At 34.2% G+C, this 25,915-nt stretch overlaps 2 protein-coding genes across 4 annotated transcripts; one reads left to right on the top strand and one right to left on the bottom strand.

Annotated features, from left to right (window-relative positions):
* Positions 1 to 1,129: 1,129 nt before the first annotated feature.
* Positions 1,130 to 25,915, top strand: LOC114528170 (GRIP and coiled-coil domain-containing protein 2-like). 3 transcript variants are annotated; one of them, XM_028549776.1, is made up of 52 exons: positions 1,130 to 1,310; positions 2,233 to 2,317; positions 2,414 to 2,523; positions 2,628 to 2,750; positions 2,824 to 2,886; positions 3,042 to 3,101; positions 3,481 to 3,564; positions 3,702 to 3,809; positions 4,116 to 4,220; positions 4,340 to 4,444; positions 4,540 to 4,644; positions 4,986 to 5,153; positions 5,831 to 5,935; positions 6,240 to 6,323; positions 6,895 to 6,999; positions 7,093 to 7,149; positions 12,231 to 12,326; positions 12,713 to 12,796; positions 13,019 to 13,177; positions 13,510 to 13,614; positions 14,162 to 14,278; positions 14,474 to 14,578; positions 14,705 to 14,800; positions 15,299 to 15,343; positions 16,160 to 16,234; positions 16,552 to 16,635; positions 16,713 to 16,775; positions 16,901 to 17,008; positions 17,274 to 18,795; positions 19,162 to 19,262; positions 19,444 to 19,551; positions 19,767 to 19,816; positions 19,923 to 19,971; positions 20,056 to 20,226; positions 20,383 to 20,496; positions 20,763 to 20,925; positions 21,172 to 21,272; positions 21,497 to 21,574; positions 21,777 to 21,824; positions 21,906 to 22,037; positions 22,139 to 22,215; positions 22,301 to 22,354; positions 22,600 to 22,722; positions 22,999 to 23,101; positions 23,254 to 23,448; positions 23,599 to 23,643; positions 23,788 to 23,863; positions 24,358 to 24,437; positions 24,560 to 24,633; positions 24,801 to 24,870; positions 24,978 to 25,083; positions 25,183 to 25,915. In XM_028549776.1, the coding sequence occupies exons 1-52, from the start codon at positions 1,284 to 1,286 to the stop codon at positions 25,254 to 25,256; spliced, it is 6,345 nt and encodes a 2,114-aa protein (XP_028405577.1). In that variant the 5' UTR covers positions 1,130 to 1,283; the 3' UTR covers positions 25,257 to 25,915. The 3 variants fall into 3 exon arrangements, with proteins under 3 accessions (XP_028405577.1, XP_028405579.1, XP_028405578.1); XM_028549778.1 differs by lacking the exon at positions 6,240 to 6,323; XM_028549777.1 differs by lacking the exon at positions 15,299 to 15,343.
* LOC114528171 (uncharacterized PE-PGRS family protein PE_PGRS10-like) lies at positions 8,090 to 10,587 on the bottom strand. The gene is made up of 6 exons (XM_028549779.1): positions 10,422 to 10,587; positions 10,073 to 10,281; positions 9,684 to 9,714; positions 9,311 to 9,538; positions 8,845 to 9,165; positions 8,090 to 8,657 (listed from the first exon to the last, which is right to left on the bottom strand). Exons 1-6 carry the CDS (start codon positions 10,546 to 10,548, stop codon positions 8,314 to 8,316), a joined length of 1,260 nt encoding a protein of 419 aa, XP_028405580.1. The 5' UTR covers positions 10,549 to 10,587; the 3' UTR covers positions 8,090 to 8,313.

Genomic DNA, 25,915 nt, shown 5'->3' with positions numbered 1-25,915 from the left:
TAATTTCATCACTTGTCGTTTTTAGCAGAAGTAAATATGAAGTTTAGTTCGGTCCAAATATATGAAGTTTGGCAGCAAAGAAGTGAAAGAACATATATAATATTTAAAAATATATGTAAACTTTTCATTGTAGTCTAGCTTTTACTTAATATTTAAATGACTTTAGTAGTTTAGTTAATATTGGCAAGTCCTATTATACAAGAGATGTGTAACCGTAGAGAGTTTACGAATATTTGAGCCTTGTAAAAGAATTTAGAGAATCAGCATTCGCGAGCGCTTGTCCATTCCGAAACACACATGTACATACATTTGCATCTCTTAGTACTTAATGAGTATAATGCATCTTCAAAATCAGCAAAAAAGTCAAAATAAGAAAAATTAGAGAGGTTCTTTCTATTTACGACCGAGCAACTGAAAAGTGTCCGTTTACATAATAGTTCATTAGAATAAGAGAACCGGAAGGCTAAGAATTATAACATCTCAGTTTTGTTAGAAACTTTTTGCCTAATCGTTTTATTTAGCAGCCAATATAATGTTAGTAATACTCTCAAGACAAAATATATTCTTAGTAAGGGTCTAAATAACTCCATATTATTTATTTAAATATTAATAAATCAGTAAGCACTTTGGAAACGTTACTGGTTCTGTGGTTCAGAACAAGTGAACAACTGCAGAATCGTAATCAGTTCACTGATTATACTAGGAATTTATTACAATTTTCCGATTTATGACGTACCAATGATGTTCACTGATGAAATTTTCAAGCGTCAGTCTAAAGCCATGGTTTCAGGGGATCAGCAGAGACAGCTTCCCATTATTTTACCAGCAGGGGCAAGTGGAGCAAAGATGCCCTTTCATTGTTAAAGGATTGACTAAAAGTGCAAGTTGACGTGCAAGTGAAGTGGGAAGTGCAAGTCGAACATGAACGACTGCACCGCTGCAGAAGTGCCCTCTCACTCGTAGTTATAACCTAAACTCGTTTCCCCTGTTCTCCTCTGTTCTCCTCTGTTCTCCACCTCCTTCGTTTCCTTCGTTTCCGGTGCCCAATGTCCGGTGCCACGTTTGACAAAGTGATCGGAGCCCGCGAACAGCAAATCGTATTTATTATAATTTAAAAAACTTGAAAAACTTCAAAACATTTACAAGATATTCTTGATTCTTGACAAGAAGTCATGAATGAAAGCCCTTTTGTGATAGATCAACGATGATTTCATGGACTTTTTATTGATTTACAGAATGAGCAGACTACAGGATAAAGTCTGTATTTGAGAGATTGAATAGAAATGGCTTCTGGTAGTACCAGTTCAAAGGTAAAATATGTAAAGTGTCTAGTTTATACATATCACATATGACTACATGTAAATTCTAATTCCACGTTCCTGTGACAGTGTTTATAACATGAGGTTATATAATTTATGTATAAAAGCATTAAAGTCTACATTCATTACTATATAGAAAGACGAGACAACCAAGCTTAGTATCCAAGTAGTCAAGGGATTTTTTATCAATTGACGCGAAAGCTATTTATAGTGATTTGAAATATGATATATTTTTAATAATACTACAAACAGTAAATTGTTGTGTACGATTGCATTCTCTAGTGTTTTCTATAACTTATTGCCACTAGCTACCATGGAAAGTTGTGGTCATACTGTACTTCCTGAATTTCAGCACCACTGACAGGGCTGTATTGGAGTAATGTTGCACTCCAATTTGGTACCCTAGGGTCTGGGGGAATAAAGAGCATATTAAGCACATTTACAACTGTGTAACTGTTACTAACACCACTAAAATGAGGAACATTTGGGAAAAAGCCACTAAGCTAGTAACAGCTTACTGAATTAAGTAGATATAAAACCCCAAGGCTAGCTATTTGCAACGTACTGTCTGAAGGCTACAAAATTTGCAAGTTAGTGCTGCCCAGGTAACACTATATATGTCACTGGTCAAGCCTGGAGATTATTCTCAGCCACTTAGCCTGCATGTTGATGCCCATAGACCTAGGTTGCCCAGAAAATAAACCGTCCATATATTATGATTCAATGCATGTGACTTCAATTTACCCATTCCTATAATTATGGAAAGAGTATGAGTCAAGGCTCTACCAAATTTAACGCATAGATTTCCTTGCATTAGGAAGTTGGGGGGAGTCAGTGTCGTATCCATGCAATTCCATGCACAAGCATTAGAAATAGTAAAAATCGTAATTGATATATATACCTTTATTTCTAGTTGGAAAATTTAGCAAAAGAGGATCTAGTGAAATATATTAAGAAGCAATCTTCTCAACTTAAGCAATTTAAATCAAAATGTGAAGGTGCTGTACATTATATTGCATATTTTAATTAACCCCAAAAATACTCAGTCATAAATATATATATATACTGAAATCTAAAATTTAATGTGCTTGTAGCTTTACAAACACAGCTTCAAGAAAAAGAAGATGATGTTCGGTCTCTTGAGAAAGAGAAAGCTGAGTGGTTATCACGTGGGGTTCAGGCAGAATTTGAAAAGAAAGAAGAGGTGTGCACTGTATACGTGTGAATTATGATTATTATTTTCTTCCTATTTCATGGTTTGTATTCCCATCATTTGCAGACACTTACATGTGTACATTTGTTTGCTAGGTTTCTGCAAAGAACGATGAGTTGCAAATGGCTGCTGAACTCGGAAAACAAATGTTGGAAAGAAACGATGAGCTTCAGGCAGAATTGGAAAGTTCGCTAAAAATCTGTGCAAATCTTAAGAATGTAAGTGACTGCAGTCATAGCTGTCAGGTTTAGGCTAGAACTAAAGGCTGTTACTCTTGTTTTTCCCTGTCAGGAATTAAAGGAAATAAAGGGTGAGAGAGATGGCCTTAAACGTTCCTTGCATTCTTCCCATCAGGTATTTTAAAACATATATGTTACAAAGAATGGGGGGTGGTGGTTGGGGGTTACAGTGCAACCACTGTTCAAAGCAAGTGGAGCAGTCAAAGTGCCAATTTAAATGGTAAGCTTCATATGGTTGATCTTTTTTGTTTAACTTGTTTTTGTATGTAGCAAGATGAACATGAATTCATTAGTGCTGAAGAAAGTACCAGGCTTTTGAATAAGATAAAGGTATTTTACTAAATTTATGCACTAGTATACATTGTAACAAAAGAGGTGTGGAGGAATGTTATCCCCTTTTAGCTTTTGTGAAATTATAGTCTTAAAAGTCGGTCCAGCATGTAGGACAAACTAAGATACTTTTGGATGGGTGGCTAATAAGGTTGAATAATGTAATATTTTTATAGTAGCATTTATAAAAGATACCTCAATTTTTTAAATGAAAGTTTAAATTTGCATGTACTATAGTCTGTGATATTATGATTTTCCCATGAACGTTATATATAACTGTGTGAAGGATATATTACTGTACTGTCCTATGACAATGTTGTTCCATGCTGTACTGTAATATTCTCCACAATAATCATCATAACCACAATCATCATTATAGGAATTACAAGTTGAACGAGAAGAGACGCTGGAAAAAATAGAAAATTTAACCTCAGAAAGAAATCAGCTGAAGCAAACATGCAAAGTGAGTGTGCACTAAGGAATGAAGCTAAAAGGATAAAATAAGAAATCATGCTCAGTTTATCAGGCAACATTGAAAGATTGTCAGAGTAAAACTAGAGACCAGTTTTTAACGAAAATCTTTATAATTGTGTGGTTTAGGATTTAAAGAAGCGAATGCATGTTCTTGGGAGTGATGTAGAACGATTAAACAAAGGGAAGAAACACCCAGCTGAAAATAAGATACACGATCTCACTAACGAAAAAATGGTAAGAATTACGGCGTTCAACAAATTAGTGATTCAATATTACTTTATGCAGACACTCAATATTGAAATACCGATTCATGCTTTCTGTTTTTCGACCAGATTTATAAGATATTATCCCTTTGATCCCCTGATCAACCCTACAGGACTGTATTTCATCTACAAATACAGTACAAACAGACATATCCATGCAAATATAATAACACAAAGTTTAAACAGTCCGTTTTCGTCATTATAAAAGTTCCCTGATATTTCGTTTATAAATGTTTAGCAAATGTTGAAAACTCTATTGCATTCTCTTTGTGTTGAGGAATTAATGGAAAAAATTGAGATGCTGGAAGAGGACCGTGCGAAGTTAATCAAAGACTTTGAAAATTTACAAGAAATCGTGACAAAGCAGGAAGAAGATAATCAGGTACATGAGCTTGCTTTTTTTTTTTCGAACTAATTTGTTTTGTATGTCCCTATATCTAAAATACAAATTATACTGCATGTAGAAAGTCTTTTGACACTTGTTCTATGCATTTTGTCAAGGAGTACATCTCGAAATTCGAACTTTTAACGAAGGAAAAACAACAAGCAGATGAGAGAATAAGGAATCTTATGGAAGAAGTGGAAGTTTCACGAAAAGAAATTGGGGTAGGAATAACAATTTGATAATTGTTATCGACACTAGTATTTTGCTCACCCTTGATTAGTACATTGATTAGTGATTACGTACTTTACGTCTACAGGAATTGAAAGAACGTTTAGAAAACTACGGAAGTGATCAGGAAGATATTCAAACAAGTTATCAGAATATGAGGCGAGAGCATCTTGAAACAAGTAATAAAAATGAGGTAATTTCTAATTGAACATGCATGTTGTTTTTTAACCCTGAAATGACCCATGCTCTGTCCTATAGACCTTTTTAAAAAGTCTGTGCTGTGACACGTGTACTTTGCAAACAAAGCATATTTTTGATTCGTCGACTGTTCCACAATGTCTGGCATTTTTTATTCGACCTCAAGTGTTGTACTCAATTTTTTTCCATCCCCCTATGTTATACATTATATAGTATGTATAGAAATGCGGTGATCATGTTCCCAGGTAAAATGTTTACGGCAAGGGTACAATAAATATCTGTTCGGTAAAGAGTTTCTTAAATTATCTGTATGACTTGGAGACATTATTTTTCTAGGAATTAAAGAATCAGATAGAAGAGCTACTGCATAGTAGGAATGACTCGACTAATTCCCTGAGTTTGTTAACTGAAGAAAGAGATGAACTGAAAGAAAGTAACGTGGAATTAAAAGTGAAATACGAAGACGTGACACATAAGCTTTCGGACGTAAACCAAAGAAACAAGGTAGCCACCTAGCTCCTGTTATCCTTCGAAAAGAAGTAGTTAAGTTCATTTTGCACCTGCGCGCATGGGGAAGAACTTCTAATGTAAAATACCGCGCTGGTTCGACTAGTTTAGGATAGTGAGCCAGGAGAACGACTTATTGACATTTTTGTAGGTTGTATGCAGGCGATCCCGCTCCTGTTTTGTTAATGTGTGTATTTATTAATAAACGCTGTTGATGAACAATTAAAAATCAAGTTCGGCAGGAACATTGATTATACATTTGTAAAACTAGAAATATTTGAGATGAGTGTTAAGGCCGAATAAACCGTATTTGCGTTGCGTGCACGTTTTCCTGTAGTTGTCCCACACCCGATCATTTTAATAAAAGGGTTTGTTTTTATACATATAGCTTTATAGACCTATCGTGGGTTGTATTAATATTAACATTCCCCGCGTTTTTACTATAAAGTTCCTCGTTAGAAAAGATATAGAAACTAGGAATATAACCCATTTTCTCCTGCCAAGTTGCATCATCTGTCATTATCCATGCTCGTCTTATAGTTACATTACAGCATAGATTTCGACCAAACTGAATATACAATAGCTATTACATTTAAATATTGAATATGACTACCATCATTCTTCCACATTACATCTTTTGAATCTAATCTTATGTATTTCTGATCTCTATATAGGAACTTTCTGTTCAGTTGCAAAGTGTGAATCATGAATATTCACAGATAAAGAACATTAATGACGATCTCCGGGAAAAGCTTGATGCAGAAGAGAAATATAAAAACGTAAGTCACAATTAAATGTGTTGGAAATTTCGATGGTAATAATTTTGTGACAGAATTGTAATCGGGCTATACAAGATGTAAAGTTCACGTAGGGTATAGAACCTCTTAATTTAATAAATTTAATAATTACTGTGAAGCCATGAACTGTGTTCTCAAGGTTCTTTTAAATTTTGCTGTCAAAATATTTCTGGTCTTCGCCTGTGAACATAAACTAAAAATACCGATAAACGTCTGAAATATGAATTTCCTTTCTCCATGATCATTATAGAGCGTCGTGTTTTACTTCAAATAAATTATTTTATAGACTATTAATGAAGAAATAGAAAAATTAAAAGTTGAAAAAGAAAAGTTTACAAAAGCATGCAGGTCGTTGAAAACAAGTCTTGAAGTACGTTTAATATTTATAAGATATATCTATGCGTAATCTAAATCAAAGACGTTATTATTATTATTATTATTATTAAAAGTTTATTTCATGAGGGATTAACGTGAGGCCTATATAGCTATGTAGCGCGATATGACAACATATGAGTGGTATTCGGAGTATCATTGCAGTATTTTTCATCACTCCGCGCATACTATTAACAGGAAGATGACTTTGTAAGGAATAATATACACTCAGAATTATGTACGGTATGAGCCTGTGTGATACGAAATTTGATGGGCCCTCGTAGATTTTCGATGCCCCCCCCCCCCCGTCGCCCTTTCTTTTGTCACTTTCAACAACCAGTTAGGCCATTCAAAAAGACAAGATCAACTGCGTGGGTGTGACAGTTGTAACATGCGTAGAACTTGTATTTACTTAATTACAGTTCGAAATAGTAGTTAAAGTGTCAGGGGTTTTCTACAACAGCCCAAGGAGTAATGAGATTAGAGAGCTTTAAAAATTTTCCTGCAAATACGAACCAAGATGTTCCGTTGTCAATTTAGAGCTCTCTAATTCATTCCTGTATTCATAGGAATCAAAGAAAGCTTTAGATCAAACAACGTCGAGCTACGAAAGCCAGAAACACTTAATTCAAAATCTACAACAAGAAAAGAAGAAAATGGCACAATTGATTAAGGTATTATATTTGTGTATGCGTTTATCTTTATAGCATGTTATATGTATAGCCACAGTAAAAATATTGTGATTGTACAATTGTAATAATTTACAGAAACTAAAAGGAAGTGGCGGGCAGAATATTGATGAGAGACAAAGATCAGCTGACAAGGTAGGATGTGATACCTTTTGTAATTTAAAACAACGTGCAACAACATTTACAACATTAAAGAGCTTAAGATACCCCGATTTCGGTATTCGGGTACAGGTAGCCATATTTTGTTCATTGGAATTTCTTGTTGTTTGCACGTTTCAAGATACAAATAATGCTTACCTCTAGAGGATAAAGTCTACTGGTGAAGAATTGTCGAGTTAATCTTCGAAAAAATTGAAAAAACACTGAAGGAAATTCATTGAACAAAATAAGGCTACCCGTACCAGTACACCAGAACCGGGATATCTTAACCTCTCTATCGATCGTATCTAGTATCGATATAGTATCGTGCGATATAGAAGTGCGTACTCGCGTTTAAAAGTGATTTATATTCTTAAGGATAGAAGTACTGTAATTCAATTGAGATTATGTATCACTATGAGGTATTATTTTTTATGAGTTTAAATTGGTCCAATACAAAACGGATGCGGGAATATCAAGAACTATTCTTGCCATGTATCTACACACAGGCACGCTATCATGATAGCTGCTGATAGTTGCATGATAGCTGCAAGATCACTGTTTATCTGCTACTTAACGAAATACAATTATTTAGTTGTTTAAGTATATCTCTTCGAGTGCAAGACAAATATATGTATATATACAGTAGTTACGTTTAAATTCTTTATCAAGTTATCTTTATTGTTTTACAGTAAGAGTCATATTGCACAAAAGTAGGCGGAGGAGGGATTTTCTGTATACCTCAAAAAATCGATTTTCTCATTTTCATATATATATATATATATATTAATATATATATATATATATATATATATATATATATATATATATCACTAGATTATACAGAACAATCCGATGCAATTTTGGCTTGCCCGCTATGCTAATATTTTAGTGTTCACTGACTGCGAAAACAATAAATTTCTAAAGACGTGAATAATTATAATAACTCGAAATTTACATACCGGACAAAATCGTCAGGCTGGCTACGCCACTGTTTGCTCGGAAACGGAAAACCGTAATGATATAATCTGAAGTTCGCTGAAGTCATATATTTGTCAATGCAAAAGTATTATGCTACTAAGTTTAAGAAGTTTCTTGCTTAAATTTTGAAAAGATATTTAATCTTGATATTGTGATTGGACCAGCATATATGTCATATCTTTAATTTAATCTGACAATCTTAATGTAACCGTGACCACTGTTATTATTGCCTGCTTGGTTAACTTGATTCCTCCCGGCATTATAAGATCCCCCACCCCCACCACAAGACTTTGAAACATTGTCCCCTGATGCCCCTCCTGAGTACCCTCCTCCACCTCCAGCACCCCCTCCCTGTCCGTATGCACCTCCACCTCCTCCAAATCCTCCTTCTCCATTGTTGTACCAAGATCTTCCCCCTCTGCCTCCTTGTTGAAACCCCCTCCCGCCTTCTCCGCCATTTCCAGTTGTACCACCAAATTGTTTGCTACTACGACCATTGCTGTTAAAACCTCCTCCGCCTCCCCCTGAAATAGAAATGTATTCATATGGCACTTATTATTTAGAAAGTAATTTATCAGTAGGAAGGAAAACTTAATGTTTTAACGGTTTTTATAGTAAAGGAACAATCAACTTTTCGAAGTCGTTTAGGAACTGTATTATATAGATGCTCAAAGTGTTTAAACAGCATGGGTCAGTTAATATTTTCCGTACCGGAGTTCGAATTATCAGCTACTGTCGCACCATTTCCACCAACCCCTCCAGCCCAATTTGCACACCCGGTATAACATTGATTATTTTTTCCTGTTGTTCCTGTATTTGCATCGCAATTTGCTAAACGGTTTTCGAGAGATTCGATGCCCCCTCCTCCACCTGCGACTAGCAATGGCTGATTTGTTGCGGTGGCTACAAACGTTCCGCCTCCCCCTCCTGAGCTTGCCTGACCAGTGTTCTCCACACCCGCCTGACCGACCAGAAGCTTAATAACATCGCCCTTTGCGAAGTCAAAATCCCCTTGCATGTACGAACCTCGACCTAGAGAGATCAATTCAATTAATTCGGTAGATAAACTCGTCTATGTCATACTCTATGTAGATTTGAAACCAACTACATGCACTAGCTATTGTCAATGAGAATAGTAGCACAAATTACATGTAGAATTTTTTTGAATACTCTTTACCTCTTGCCACTGTCCCCTTATTACCGTACCCCCCAGCAGCACCCACCGCTGTTATCTGGTATGTACCAGAGTACGGTACTGTCCAGGACTGGATACCATTTTGAACTGAAACCATGTGCTCGTGATCTTGACCAGTATAATATGCACTAAGAGATGCAGGACCATTACGACCATTTGCACCAAGATTTGTGAATGTAGCGCTGAATGGGAGAAACCCAAGTGTTTGGTCTAGGAATAATTTTGAAATGAAAAATAAATTAATCCTGTTCCGCTGCTACTATTCGTGAAACAGACACAACAAACTATTATATCACTACTACAATTATCACTACGTTAATTTATATACACACTTTATTGAGGGATATAGTCTTACCGGTAGTACTTTCTTGCGATATAAATTGAACCTAGAAAGTTATCGGATATAATTTTTTTTGGTTTGGTAAAACAACAGAATAGATGGTTTGAAAGTGACATTATAATGATTTATATATAGGCTGCACTAGTAAATTGTTTTCTGTGATCTTGAATATTTGCCTGCAGTTTGTGATTTACGTAAATATGAATGTATTATAAGTCTAGTGGCGACAGATGTTTACAAGATATATATGCATATACGTAAAAATTATCTTGCGCCGTTAATTAATTGATATTATACCATGTATTATATCTACATATCTACATGTAGGAACATGTTGGTTTTTGTATAAAAGTGTCTTTTTTCCGCTCAGAGTGTTTCTAATCTATTTTATTTCAGCACATTACCTGAACCGGTTCCAGATATTTAAATTGTTCATCTTTGATAAACTTTTCCGTACTTTTTATTCGTGTCATGTTATTCAGTTGACATATTTTCTTCTCATGATTAAAATTAATAGATTTGCACTTCGAGCATCGTATCAAACATAACTGAGCACAATCGAGCATACTCTTCACCTCTTTTTCATAAAACGTAGACTGTGTCAAACGAAATCCTATATAATATTCACTGTTTGTATTAGATTGCATGCTGGGGATATTTATTTTCCCAATAAGTTTTAAATCAATGTTTTTTCGGCAAATGAAACTTATGGATTTAATGAAAATATCAAGGACAAGTCATGAAAATACCTACCTTTATCTACAAGTGACATAAAAGCACTGCGATTCATCATTTTTGAAACACAAATTGTGTTGATTAGAACAGCGGTAAACAGTGCCAGTTTCCTACATGAACGTCCATTACTATCCGGTCGCCTCATTTTTATACTTTTGTATGCTTAGTTATATCCTAAATAAAAAACACAGTAATTATTCATACTGAAATTCTACGCAAATAGATCTAAATCACGCGTATACCTACTGTAGGAAATACATGAACGAATTTTTTTAGCTCTTTTTGGACTGACCGAAAGCGGTGGCGAAAAATGTAACTTTACGTTCCCAGACACATTCAGGACTCGAACTTTCTACTCCAGGTTTATGCATGTTGTCTTAAATAAAGCATACAATTTCCCTGTAGTTTTGAATCAGCAAACATCAATATATAGTTTTTTTAATCCAAAAGTTAGCATCAATGTTTTTGATAGTTTAATATTTATCTATTGTATATGTAATTTGATTTAAACTTGCTGAGCTTTGCGACTATTCTCGAGACAAGACAAAGCTCTGAATGAACAAATCTCGCTATCAACTTCGAGTTGCACTTACCTTTCAGTATTTACCATATCTACTATGCATGCTATGTAATAATATATGCATGTACACCGATGAACTAGAACAACCTCCAGTGTCATTTAAAAATATACGTATTGTCTGCGCAATTTTCACTGCTATTTAGTCTTAGATCTACAAAGTCAGCATTTATGTGATTAACGTACCTTTCTATTTTAAAAAATTGGATGAATATACTAGGTGAAAGGCGATCAATTTTACATTTCCTCTTGCAGAAGTTTAAGAGTCGTAATTACACTTCACACCTGATTATCACATGCAAATATGCCGCTGCATGACATGAACGTCATAATAAATTTTCATTTTCGTAATTAAAATCTCTAATGCAACCTAATATTCTGATATCTTTCAGATTTAAATTAAAAAACGTGTTTTTTAAAATCTTGTGTTTGGCTGTCGGAGCAAGAAATACATGCGACAAACATTTATAGTGTTCATGGATCAGAACAATTGTTATAAGAGAGATGGAAGCAGGTGGTCAGTTTAGACGCACGTCAAATTTTGACTTTAATCGAACATGCATTAGAAGAAGCAAATTTTTAATTTATAGTTATGTAGATTACTTTTAAATTTTTCACATGTTTAACCGAACAATGTTGACAAAAATGTTACCTATTTTTATGTAAATTGTCGATATTTATATCCTCGCAACCTGTCTCCGTTAAGCTAGCTAAACCTAATTTCTCAGTGATCAGACGACGAAAGACGCGACAATGTTTTTATTAATTATTGCCGTGTCCTTTCTTAGTAACAAGTGACGATAGTCACGATACATTGTCATTGAAAAGTCTCTCCTTCTCCTTGTACCAATAGACGTCCCACAACAAAAGGAAACTTTATATTAAAATAATAAAATTTAATGTCCCAACACTGGGGAATCGATAAAAATATTGAAACACAGTCATACTGAAAAAGCGTTTACTGCACGAGTCAAATTATTGACAGAGACGACTAACTTTTACTCCAGTGGAAAGTCACAGCAAAGAACTCCATTAACGTGCGCTTTTCATTTTTTTACGGTCTGCATGTGATTAACATGCAGTTAACACGAATATACATGTATGAATATATATAATAGTCCGTCCGCGATCTTTTGAGACCATTATTTAGTCTCATGATGCTATAAGTTTAGTAACATTATGTAACTTCTCATGCACCGAAAAATATCCTGGTTTAGCATCATACTACCCGTATGTATTATTACTTTTAGAGTGAACTTGAAGCTGTGATATCTGAGCGGAACAGTCTGCTGTCGTCGTTAAATGAAACTCGGAAAGAATATGAAAAAATGAATGAAAAATGCAAAGTAAGAGAGTTAAATTTCCTTTCATTTGGGTTTTGTTCCGTACTCTTTTGATGTCTAATAAGGAAAAATGCAGTACTATATGAAGTACTTTATATCAAGTTGAACATTCATATACTTCAAACATATATATAATTTCCATTTTGGAACAACTTTGTTCAACTTTGACCAACTTTGACCAAAGTTATTATAGATAATATTTCGCTTAGTAAAGCGTGTTTAGATGGAAGTGGTTAAAATTTTTTTCTTTATTCTTGCTTCTTGCAGATTTAAAATTAGTAATGTAGTACGGCTATTTAGGTTATTTCTGGACAGTGCTGTAGTTCTAAAGTTTTTGTATTCTTATACACATTGTTTCGTTTCATGACGAGAATTCTGTTGTGTTGTAGTTTCTAGAAAAGAAACATGAAAATGTGCTATTTGAAAAGGATGAACTACAGGAGGAACTAAAAGAAATATCTCAAATTAAAATTGTAAGAATTAACGAAGATTTCCATGACATTAATGATGTAGTTGAGTCCCAGCTTAACGAAGTTTCTGAAATAAAAAATTCGAACCCAAACCACTATGTCATTGCTGTATTGGTTTAGATTTAAGAAAAACCTTCAGACCTTCAGTAATTTAGCAATTTTTGGCAACCTGCATGTATTTGTATACATGCATTTAGGCTTATATACATATTTTTTTATCTCTAGAAATTAGAAAAAGATGTAAACAACATTGAAAGTGAGAAATCACAGCTGGAAACTTCCATGAAAGATGTGAATGATGTTTTACGGGATGAAAGAAGAAAGATGGATGATATGTTTGTTAATATGAAAGAAGAACTTAAGTCAAACATGGAGATGATTGAAGTATGATATTTTCTCTTATTGATATTTCGTATACTTCTCTTCTGTTATTCATCGTATCAGTGTTGGAATCCAGAGACGGTGCATGGCAGCGACAGCGAAGGTCTTTGATGTTTTTCAAACCGCGTGGCTTACGAATTCATTTATCTCTATGCCTAGCTATCAAACCTATTAGCTATATACCGCATAGTTGTGATCTTAGAACCTTTAATTTTTATATCTCGTTTCTATCTGTATATATGAATATATTGATGAAGTTTTCAGTTTTTCATTTAAAGATTGTGGAAACTATGCGAAATTAATACAGGAATGACGGGTTTTCCCTGTGCTTATAGCTTTTAAAGAAACAGTTGGATGACGTCACTGCAATAAAAGATGATCAAGAAGGACGTTCAACTAAAGTTAAAGAAGAATTCAATGGTGTTGTTAGCGCGAATAAGGTATTTATAAAACATATATCACCCGCAAAAATTAAAAAGACCGAGGTCTGATATTTTTCCGTACAGAAGGGCAAGTGAGAATATTATAAATCTTCTAAACTGATGTCGGGACGTGTGAATTGGTATAGTGTAAGGTCTTACGGGGGGTGGGGGTGTATAGTGTAAGGTCTTAGGGGGGGTGGGGGTGTATTCATTTATCCTTGTTTATAACTCGGTTAATAGCCTAAAAACAACGAAAACTGTAAAATAACAAAAAACCGAATATATGAATACGTCCTATCCAATTATAGAGCTTGTGACTGAAACTGTAGCTATTTCTGTACATGTATAGTATAACTTAAAATTAAACAGTTGGTTACCACAGCTCTTTAAAATCCTGTTGAATCGTATAATTGGATATGATATTATGCGATACACATTCTGGCGTTATATTAAATAACTAGACTTTCATTGTAGCTTCTGACTGTTCGCTGTAGCTTCTCTTGGTAGTAAAACCTTGTGATTTTGGGGGTTTTTTTCTGAATTATTTTTTCTGAAATTTTTCAAGGAACTTGAAAAACAGTTACAGTTTATCACAGGTGAGAAGAACAAGATCCAGCATGCAATGGGAGCGGTGAAGAGACAGTGGGAGGAGCATCAGACAACATGTGGCGGCAGTAATAAGGTTGGCATTTACCGTTCATATGTATTACAGTATCTATGTAAAATTTGAATTGCGGCTGCTCTCGTTGCGACATCAATAATGTGTAGAATTAACCAAATCTGGATCGAGCTGACACATTGTTGTTACTCTAATTTGTTATTTGTTTAATATTTTTGTGGCATTACTTTTTACCTTTTAATAAAATTGCATTTTAAGGACATTCAGGAGAGAATTCAAACTCTAGTCGCTGAAAAACTTGAAATTGAAAAATCCCTGGATGATCGTTCGGTCGAGTTGACAGACATGAAAAAGCAGGAAAGGGTATAGTAAAATATATTCTCATGCATTTGCATATTTTATACGTGTATTATTATATACCGTGTGTATGTTATGTCATAAATATCTATGTATAGGAAATCTTCTTTATTTTGTTTGTTATTTTTTCAGAGACTTCTTGAAAAAATAGATCAAATCTCAAAAGAGAAAGAAGACGGTGAAAGAAACCTTCAAGAACAACTTGTTTCGCTTGAAGCGGAGTACGAGGTTTGTAAGATTGATAGAAATTCTGGGAGATTGGATATTACAGTCTATTGAGATTTAAAACATGCATATGCATGGTTTTATAGGAATTCATTCTGTAAGACAAACTAATCAATCAACTAACAGAAACTATGCAGCTAACATGTTCAGTCCGCATTTTGTAGAAATTTTTCAAATAAACTATTTAATCCGTCGAGTAAAATTGAAATTAAGTTAGATTTTGAAAATTGGCGTTTTTACATTCCACATTCTCTGCACCTGAGTCAATAAATGCTTCAGTTTCAAAAGGCATGCACATTGTTGTATCGCGATCTGGAAACTCGGGAAACAAAAAGAGTTGTATTCAACATTTAAATTAGTTGTATGCAGTCAATAAATTGATCAAACGATGCACTATAAATATAATGCATTATAGGTTAATAGCGCTTATTATTGAAAGCGCACAACAGTGGTTTATTATGTAGAAATAAATATATTGTTATAAATATCTGTTTCATAAAGGTTGTACGAGAAAAAGAAAAATATGTGCGAAATAAACGGAGAAAGGTACTGCAGCTGCTCGCTTTAAATCCCTTAAAGTCATTAAATATTTTAGAATTTCTTCCAAGTTTTGGTTAATTAGTTTTAAGTAAAATAAAAATTTAAACTTCGATCAGTTTAAACTTCGATGTAGAACGTTAAAAACGTTTGGTTAAACGTATAAACACTGTGCATCGTTTTAAAACTGTTATGATATAAAATGTATACAAGCATATAGCAAAATATGAATATTTAAACAATCTTAACTAGTCTCGTCCAAACAGGTTCATCTTATCCATTTTAAGGTAGTTATTAATTGTTAATGATTGCAACAATCCACCTTCGATATTATTATTTAATGCCAGAACGCTATATATATATATATATATATGCTAAGCGTTGAATTTTCAGTCGTCAAGTGCATATAGAGATTAATATCTAAAGATTGATATCTTTTCTTTCCGTCTATCATTTCATATTAATATATAAATAACCATTTAATAATTATATTATTGTCAAAAGTATTATTAAGGCCTATACTAATTAAAGAATTAGAATAAGTCACTATTCTCTGGTAGGCTGAAATGCTATAACATCGAGGTCACTAATGACTAATTGAGGTCACTCACTTCCATGAAATAACAATTAAACAATGAGAATATGGATAGTAATACCAATAGGAACACCTTGGGTCGTATTGCGTTGATTTCATGGTAAATGGAATATAGGAGGAGCCTGGATCGGGCAGCTCTGAGTCAACACAAATGAAGAAAGCATCGTAATTGTTATTTTGTCAGAATAAGAACTTCATTCTCATCTTTGACATTTCATTTTGGTTTTCAGGAATATAAAAATGATATGGAAAATTCTACTCAGACCCTTGGGGCAGAGTTGGCTAAAGTTAATGAAGAAAAGGATGTAAGACAGTGTTACGTTCTCTATATAGTCTCATTTTATGTCCAATGAACTTTTAGAACGTTACATTCATAGTCCCTTTATGTTACAAAATTTTACATTATTTTAATCTCTGACTAAATAAATATGGAGAATATGGAATTTGTTAGTGTTTCCATGCACTGTGCATGTGGACAGCAAAAAATATAGTTGCACGAAATTCTACATCTTCCAAGTTTTCACTTGCCCCACACTAAGCTGCTAAGTGTCTTATCAAACTTCGTGTAACATCAAACTTTCCACGTTTGACGTCATCATGAAAAAGGTCCATTGCTCCGTAGACTCTCGATGCCGAAATTGAAGAACTCTTCCACGCCCATGACGAACTTCAAATAAAGTATGACGAGGAAGTAAATGCAAACAAGGTATTTCAATACTAAACTTTTAGCGACGAGTTAAAATAATAAATAAAATTATTATGAAATTTTTCGCATTATTTTAGCAATTGAATGACTTAGTTCTCAAAATGAGTGAGGAGAAGGAAGCAATATTTAAAGAAAATCAGGTATAGAATAACGTGTTTGTGAGTAATTAGCTAATAATACACCGTGATAAAAGACAGTTTATGTTCTTTCAAACTGAAAACTCTGGCGCAATAGCAAGATCATTTCAACATTATTTTGTTTGCAGATTCTATCTGAAAGACTCTCAGAAATTCAATCCAACGAGCTAAGCTCTGAATCACATTATTATACCGAAATTTCGACTTTGCAGGAAACCAATGAAAATTTACTTCGTGTAAGTAATTTCCAGCGATGATATTATATGGCTTGACATCTCTTGTATTTCCAAAATGCCGATATTTTAATATGATGCAATGTCATTTCTGGATCGACATTTTGATGTATTGAGTTAAGCTTCTGTGAAACTATACAATTGCATGCTATTATTGGGATAACCACGACGCTACCAGGTTCAATACGACAAAGTCACTTCATGTAAACAACCTCATATGCTAACGTGATTTCATGGCATCTGTCATATTTGGGCATCATTTATCTAGGAAATCGAAACATTGCGGGGGCAACAAGATAAAAAGCAAGGAATTGTAACAGATTTTGTCGATTCTGAAAACATCAGGGAAGATCCTGCAAAGAACAACAAATGTGGACACGAGGAAGAGATCAATATTCTTGATAATAGAATTTCCGAGTTAACTAAAGAGAAGGATGAACTCAAGAACATCGAGATGGATTATGTGAGTCGGCTTGCAACTGTGACACAACAATTGGAAGAAGAAAAACGTAGAACTACTGAATTGCAACAGAAACATGAGAAAGCTGAAAATGAACGGCTTGAGCAGGTTAAAAATGAGAGGGAGGAAGTTTTAAAGCTGAATGAAGAGATTGAAACTCTTAAATCAAGTCTAAGTAAGCACAAAGATGAAATTTCAAGCTTACATACAAATTTAAATTCGCTTAAAGAACTATTAAAGGAAAAAGAAATCGAGCTTGACGCGAAAGACCAACTATGCGGGAAAAATGAACAAGATTTGTCGAATTCTAAGACTGTGTTGGATTCTTTGTCCTCCAAACTTCTAGAAAAGACCGAAGAATGCCAAAAACTAGCAAAAAAATTAGAAAAAGAAGAAATAGCAGTTAAAAAGCTGAATGAGGACTATAAGAATCTGAAACAATTGTATGAAGAAAAAAATGAAGGTTTGATCAGCGCAGAGGAGGCTCTGTCAAAACAGAAACAAAATTTAGTTACTATTCAACAAAATGTTGACAAATCACAGCAGGATAGTGAAGAGAAGAATGAACATATCAATAAACTGCAACAGTTGGTTGTAAACTTGGAGAAATCTCTGGAAGAGTTAAGATGCGAAAGTCAAAATAAAGAGGATGAACAAAAGGTTATTTGCACAAATTTGGACGAAGTAACTGCAAATCTTCAGAAAAAAGAGGTTGAGTGTAACAGCTTGAAGACACAGCTCCAAAACCAAAGGACTGAAAATGAAGCGCTCGAACAATCACTTCAGGCGCGAGAGACACAATTCAGTAGTTGTTTAGATTCATCCAATAACGACGTTCGGGATTTACGTGAACAACTAGAACACGAGAAAGGCAAATATTCTGATTTAAATGAAATTTTGAAAACAAAAGAAGCAACTGAACAAAGTTTGAAAGAAACTGTTACATTACTTGAACAAAAAATTTTAGACAGAGAAACACAAATTAGTGAATTGAGTGAAATGAATAAATCGTTAGAACTAGAATTGACTCGGTTAAAAGAACGTCAAATATCCTTTCAAGAAGACGTAATGGTGAAAGAGGAAGCAATTCAGTCGTTTGCTTCCAATGAAAATACGCTGTTGGAAAAAGTGAAATCCTCTGATGATCTGTTGAAGGAACAAGAGAAATCTTTGTCAGAGATGAGAGAAAAAGTTGATCATCATTTGCAGGAAAGATTAGCACTTGAAGAAGAAATAAATCGTCTTTCGAAATTTGAAAGTAATACGAACATTAATCAAGCAAAAGTTGAAAAGTATTGCAAAGAAGTTGAAGAAATGAGAGCTGGTAAAGGTAACTAGCTATGTCAAACCTTTTTGCTTTAGTTCATAGTATCATTCTCCCAAACCTGAAAATATCCATTTCTCCAAACCAAACTTTAAAATGCTACAGATGTTATCCTGTATGCTCTGTGCAGGGAATATTGCTTAAAAGTAGCGTAACTGAGAGGCTGGGGACTGCAGCTTACCCGTCATTCCATTGAGATAAATAAACCATTTATTCATCTCAATGGGCAATTCGTACTTCAAAGTCGGGTGATTTTCAGCCTAAATTGCGGCATATGTGCTCTCGAATCTTAATTTTCCGTTTGTCCGCCCATCAAAATATTTTGGCCGGTAGGTTATAAGCCGATAGTTAATCCCGCTTATAAATTTCTAGAGCAACTAGAAAAACAAAATAGCGAATTGCAGGCAAAGATAAACAAAATGAAACAGGTCGCTGTGAAGGCAAAAAAAGAAACAGAAAGCGTGAAGAAAAAGGTACAATTAACGTTAGCTCAATAAAGTTTATAATATTTATAGGAAAGCTGTATAATTCACGTATTCAGATCATAATGCATCAAATGGCATAAACTGTATCGTAAAAGCGACTTAATTAAACAAGCGAAGATGCTGATTAAAAGAATATCTCCATTCAATGTCTTCCCTGGGATTATTTTAGTTTGAAGAAGAGAAGGCAGCGTTAATGGAAGTCATTCAACAAAAAGACGAAAAATTGCTCTCAAGTTTGAATAAAGGTGAAATAAAAATCAAACGGGATTCAGAACAGGTGAATGATTATATATTTCTTACTCCTTTAATAAGTCTGGTATCATATCGTTATAATTTAGGCCTATATGTATAGCTGTAAAGCCCTTCCTTCTTTAAAGAAACGCCTTTCGTGGCAAAATTAATACCTGAGTTTGCTAAGGCAAGGGGCAAAGATTGTTGATGAAGAGGCTTGCATGTGACTCGACTTTTCATCCGTTTCATATTTTTAATTAGACCGAAAAGATCTGCGAACTTGAAAAAGAAAATAAAACAATGGCAGAAAGGTACATTTAATTTATGAACTTTCATGTGTAATGCATGTTACTTGCTATAATGACAGGATTGGTGTGTGCAGTATTAATATCTTATAAATTGTCGTTTTTGTTGTAGTATTGACAGTTTAAAAGGACAACTTGAGATTTCTGCTCGAGAAAAAGAAGTGAGTGTCCAACTTAACCTTTTATATATATTCTAGAAATAATTCCGCGGCATCAGTAAAACTTGTCCATATCTTTCATTTCAGTCTTTTGAAGAGAATTTGCAAATTATGAAAAAGGAGAATGCTGAATTAACTGAAAAGAACAGTGAAATCGTCAATAAAAATGATGACTTTGTAACGAAGATTGCATCTATGGAGGAGAATATCAATCTTCTAGAGAAACAACTTCATGACAAAGAAAACGAGTGTAACGAGGTAAGGCATGGTATGGTACTATGGTGTCACATCCATTACCAAAAATATAATTTCAAACTCAAGGCTATTTTGACTGCTAAAAGAAAGGCTCTATGGTACATTACCAGCATGATCCAAGCTACGAATAGATATATGTATTTTTTTGAAATATTATAGCTCTCAGAAAAACTTAGGAATTTGGAACAGGAACTAGCGAAAGAAAAGATGAATGTCGAAAACATTGAATCCGAGTTGAAAACAGCAAAAGAACAGTTGGAAAGTTCAGAAAAGGTTTGTATCGTTAATTCCTCGTGTTGATGACGTCATTTCTGGAACTTGTCTAAGGAGGCTTTATAACAATATGTAATAAATCTTTATAGAAAGTCTGTGTTGTGACGTAGTGCGAATTTTTGTTCTTTAGTTCAAAGTAATATCGGGACTGTCGTTCTATAGTTTTTATGTGGAATATCAGTTGGAATAAATTGTTTAATCGGAAAGAATTTTTCTGTATTGGTCCCGCGGACGATCGTTAACATCGCCGATTTTTTTCCCTGTAGGAGGCAAGCAAAGCAAGTCTTGTTGATTTGGAGTTGAAAGATTGTCAGAGTGCATTAGAAAGTTATGAAAAAGATTTGGCAGAAAATAAAGACAAATTACAGCAGAAAAATGATGAATCTGATGCGCTGAGTAAACAGTTACTAGAGAAAAACAACGAGATAGGTATTGTGTTTTGTGTACTGAATTTCAGTGATTGTGGGTATTGGAGTATCAAATGTGTGTTATATCCCTATATTTCCCCTGCGAAAGTATCCCTCATTTATCCCACGCCACCCTACTAACCTTTTTAGCCCCTACTGTACGAAGATTTTCAATTTACTAAATAATACATTTTTTATCGTAATAATATAATAAGAAGGTATTAATAATATTTTATTTGAATATATAATCCTAATTTTTATCTTGTAGTTTCACTTGAAGAAAAAATTAGCCAAACAGAGGAGAAAGAGAAGAAACTGAAGAATATTATTAAAAATGTTAAAAAAGATTTATCCCAAGTGAAAGAGCAGGTATATATACCCGAGTTATACCCATGAAATGCATGACCAACAGCAAAATTTTCTAACTATCTATATATGGACGCAAGAATATAATGGTTATCGCCTGTGAATTTACTATTTTTATAGTGTTCTCTTTTGATTGCCCAAGAGATGTTAACAACGTTATTAACACTTTGTCCTCCCTTCTGTTGAAAGCGATTTTTTCCCAGAAGGTTTGCTTTTTTTTAATTTAGGAAAGAGAGTCTCAGAAACGGCAAAAAGATACCCAAGAAGAACTTGAAGCGAAGATACACGAAAATGAAAATATCAAGGTATATAATCAGACCATTTTGGCCGTGTGCCAAAATATTTAAAACAAGAGGTTAATTCGATGTCATTCATTGTATTATATTTCAATATAAATAACCATGGAGCCCCGTGACGGTGTCTGTAAATGACTTATTGTCAAACGTGGTATGCAACTGCCTAATAAGGCAAGAGATACGTATTACGTGATGTTATTTTAATTTGTAGGTTCAGCTGTCGGTAGTACATGCGGAAAAGCAAACTCTTGAACAACAGGTAAAACTTTCATGCCGATATTCCAAGCTTTGAAGGTAGTTTATTTTTACTTAAGTGTTTTTGAAATTTTATTATATATAGCTGCATTCTGTCGTTGAAAACAATAAAGTTAATTTGGAAAATCTTGACGCGAAGCTTAAACGCGTGAAAGGCGAATCTGAGGCAGTAAAACAAGCAAAAGCCCATTTGGAAAGTGAATATGAAAACTACAAGGTGATATAAGATCATGTTATTTACCAGTAATGATTCTTTCATTCATTCATTCATGTTGCTTGTTGGTGATCAAATTTAAGCAATGATTTCTACATCCGCAGACGAGAGTGCACAGTGTATTGAAACAGCAAAAAGCAAAACCCTCAACACCAGCAGCAACTATTGAAGCTGATGAAAGGTAAATAAAAAGTATTTTCAAGGGTGGGTGTGAGTATAATTACGTCTTCATCGATGAACGCTTATAATCGCAAATATATTTATAGGTCACAGCTGCAGCAGAACATTTTGCAACTTAAAATAAAACTTCAAGAAACAAGGTATGTTTGTTCATCTTTTGATCGACCGCGTCCTAACAACGAAAAATGTCATTCACTCAAGTTGCAAAACTCATGTTTATCACAGAGTTTGCTAAACCGTGGTTTGCTATTCAATAATTGAACAATATTTCGTATTCCTTTACGATGAAGTTTCGAAGAAATAATTTGAAATTGCATTATGGTATTTTTGTACAGGAAGACCAACGTTGTACTACTTTTATTGCATTACATCTTATCTTATTTAGTGAAAAACTTAGATCATTACAAAGTGACTACGAGGATCTTGAAACTGAAAATGAAAGACTTACCACTGTACACACTCAACTTTCAATGGATTCAGAAAAGAAAGAGAGATTTTGGAAGGAAAGGTTAGAGAATACAAGTTTGCCACAAAATTTGTCAACTTCGTAGGCGATGTACCTCCTTATATCTTCCCTTCCCTTAGTCATTGTAGACGGTACTATATATTCAAAAAAGAGGCAGGGGGTAGGTTGTTGCTCTTGCTCTTTCTCGAATAGGTCTCGATACAAATATTTAAACACTACTTTATTAAATTATATCTATTATAATTAACGCTTTTAGCAACCTTGGGAGCGCAATTACATTTTAGGATTCTGCATTTATATCGTGTACATTTATTCTAGAGTCGAAAAAATATCACAGGAGTTTACGACAAATCTCGAACAACACAAAGAAGCCACTGAACTTCTGACAGTCAAGAACGAAACTTTGGCTAAAACATACAAGGTACTGTACAAAACAAGTTGACTACACTCTTATCCTGCCGTCGCTTTAGTGAGTGTTTTTAAATCCATGTATAAATGTGTTTTGCGACACGAGGTTACTGATAATCTGAGAAAAGAAAGAATATGATTTATTGTGTTCTCTATTGTGTACAGGATAAGATTCGAAAGATCGAAGAAGACCATAAAACCAAATTAGAAAAACTTCATCAAGAAATTGATGAACTTGAGAAAGAACGCCAGAAACAAATATTAAAAGATAAGCCACGATCGCGTGAAAGTCCACCATTGAAACTAAATATTGCTGGTGATACAACACAGTTAAGATCTGAGGAAAGACAGGCAGGAGAGGTATACTCTTTTTATTGTTTGATAACAGATTTGCATAATCTCCAATTCTGGCCGGAAGGGCCGGCTGGTTCTAATTAATTCTGGCTGGTTAATCATCAAGCTTACATATAAACTTCAACTAGAAATATATTGATTTCTCTCTTGTAACAGGGAATGGAACACCCAGAACAGGAGCAAAGCAATGTCACAAGTCAGGTAGGAATCTACGTTGGGAATAGATTTAAACGAACCAACTATAATGCTCACCTATACGAAAAACGTGTGTAACATACCTTATATACTAAAACTGAAGTTTGTTTACTGATATATGATTTTGAGCGCATATTTTATATTTTATAGCCAACTACACCGGTTTCAGCAACATCCTTCCACAGCGTTCCTTTGGAAACATTGCTCTCTCCTACAAAGGTCGAAGGTAATGATTACATCACTAGAAACAACCTGTACGCACATGCAATTTTACCTTCAAAAAGTGAAACTGGCAAGTCAATAGCCGAATTATGTGTGTCTGATATGTGTATTGGCATTCTAATTTTAAGGGGGAATTAAGTATATTTAGTATTATGTTAACAAAGTCAAAAAATAGCTCGTCAAATCAGCGCTCAAAAGGGCTGTCGAAGTCGAAATCCATTTTCCAGTATTTAATCGATTATATTGTCGTATTGTGTGATTATGTTTAGGTATAAAAAACTATAAGTTCTGACATAAATTTGAAACCGAAATAAAATATATTTCAAGAGATATTAAGTTTTTCCAAATGGTATTTTTATTTGACAACTAGTCCTAGTCCTCCCGCCATTTCAGATTACCAGGATGTACCTTCAGCATGAGTCTTGACACTTGTTGTTCTTCCTTAAGCTGCGGTAGCCACTTATAATCTTAACACGCTTGTTTTTGTTTACTATTTAGAATTACCAATGATGGGCGAGAATGATTTTATACAGGAAGAGGTTACAAAAGCCAGACGTGAGATAGATCATTTGTCTGAGGTACCCCGAAAACTGTACAACATTCGAATGCCTTTATTATCGTTATCGTTTAACTATGTTTATGTCCGTGTTTCCAAACTACATTCCTACGTTTCGTCAATGTTTTTTTATTTATGATTCAGCTCTTGCGTGAAAGTGAGGCGACATCGATGAGGCTTGGGGAGCAAGCGAAAGTACTAAAAGATGAAATTAGAAGGTCAGTTTTGCAAAACATTCAAAGAGTGAACAAATTAGGTTAGACGTGAGAGTGTTGTTAAAATTAAAAGTCCGGCCATACTGTATTCTTTCCCACCCCATTGTTCTAGAAAGTGAACCCTTTGCATTTAACATACACATAAGAGCCGATTTTTTTTGAAATTTTAGATTGGAAAGAAACCAGGAAAGAGAAGAAGGTTTATCGAATTTAGAATATTTAAAAAATATTATCATGAAGGTGAATATATTTTTATCAATTCTTATTCTTTGCGAATTAGTCCAATTAATGTTTCGTACTCAAGGGAAGCTTTTTGAGAACGTTTTTTTTCACTTGTCCTTGTGTAGTTTCTTAGTCAAGGATCAAATGAGAAGGAACAACTTATTCCTGTCCTCACCGCCATGTTAAAATTGAGTGATGAAGAAAAGAATTATCTGTCAAAATTTGCAAGAGGTTTGTCAAACTAAATTTTTGGAATACCGAAATTTCTCTCTCTCTCTCATATAAAAGTCTATATATAAATATATATTGGATCGTATAATTTCCCCATAGAAACAGATGAAGGTGGTGATGATGCTAACACAGGTTGGTCCAGTTATCTCTACCGTTGGAGTTCAGTTAACTGAAGATTATACTCCATAAGAAAAGTCCTAAAATCAGTGATCGGAGGATTGCGTCTTAAAAAAGGCGGAATAACAAATAAATGGCGGAATGTTTGATCTCTCTCAAGGGGAAGATCTTGAAATCATGAAATGAGAAATTGTACATGCCATCCAAAGTTGTACGTACGTTTAATGTCCACCTGACTTCAAACTTTTGCCTCATTTGTAGTGTAGGCGACTGATCTACAATCATAACGAATTGTAAATGAATGGATTATTAAATAAAAATTTCGAAACAAAAGCGACATAGGGTCAGGGGGGATTGGGGTTACTGCTTGTAAAATCTTATATCATACTGTATCATACCGTATCATACTGTATCATATCGTATCATACTCTATCATATCGTATAAAGGGCGTAACTCTTGGGGGGACGGGGGGAGGACAAGTTTGGAGTAGGAGGGGACGAATATGTAATTATCCCCCCACTTTTTTATACCGTCGTGTCTTATTTAAGCTATATTTAAAAAAAAATCAAGAAATGGTCTTCACAAATGTGAACTCGATAGTCCAAACTATTAACATTCGACAATTCCATATAAAACGTTTGTTAACGGTGTACGCTTGTACCCGGCACCGTATGTCATAATTATACAATACAAGTATGAACAAATAATACAACC

This window comes from Dendronephthya gigantea, unplaced genomic scaffold (genome assembly GCF_004324835.1).
Source record: "Dendronephthya gigantea isolate DGI-Jeju-01 unplaced genomic scaffold, DenGig_1.0 000048F, whole genome shotgun sequence".
Lineage (NCBI taxonomy): Eukaryota > Metazoa > Cnidaria > Anthozoa > Malacalcyonacea > Nephtheidae > Dendronephthya > Dendronephthya gigantea.
Note: the sequence above shows the minus strand (reverse complement) of the source record. Positions and strands in the feature narration are given on the sequence as shown.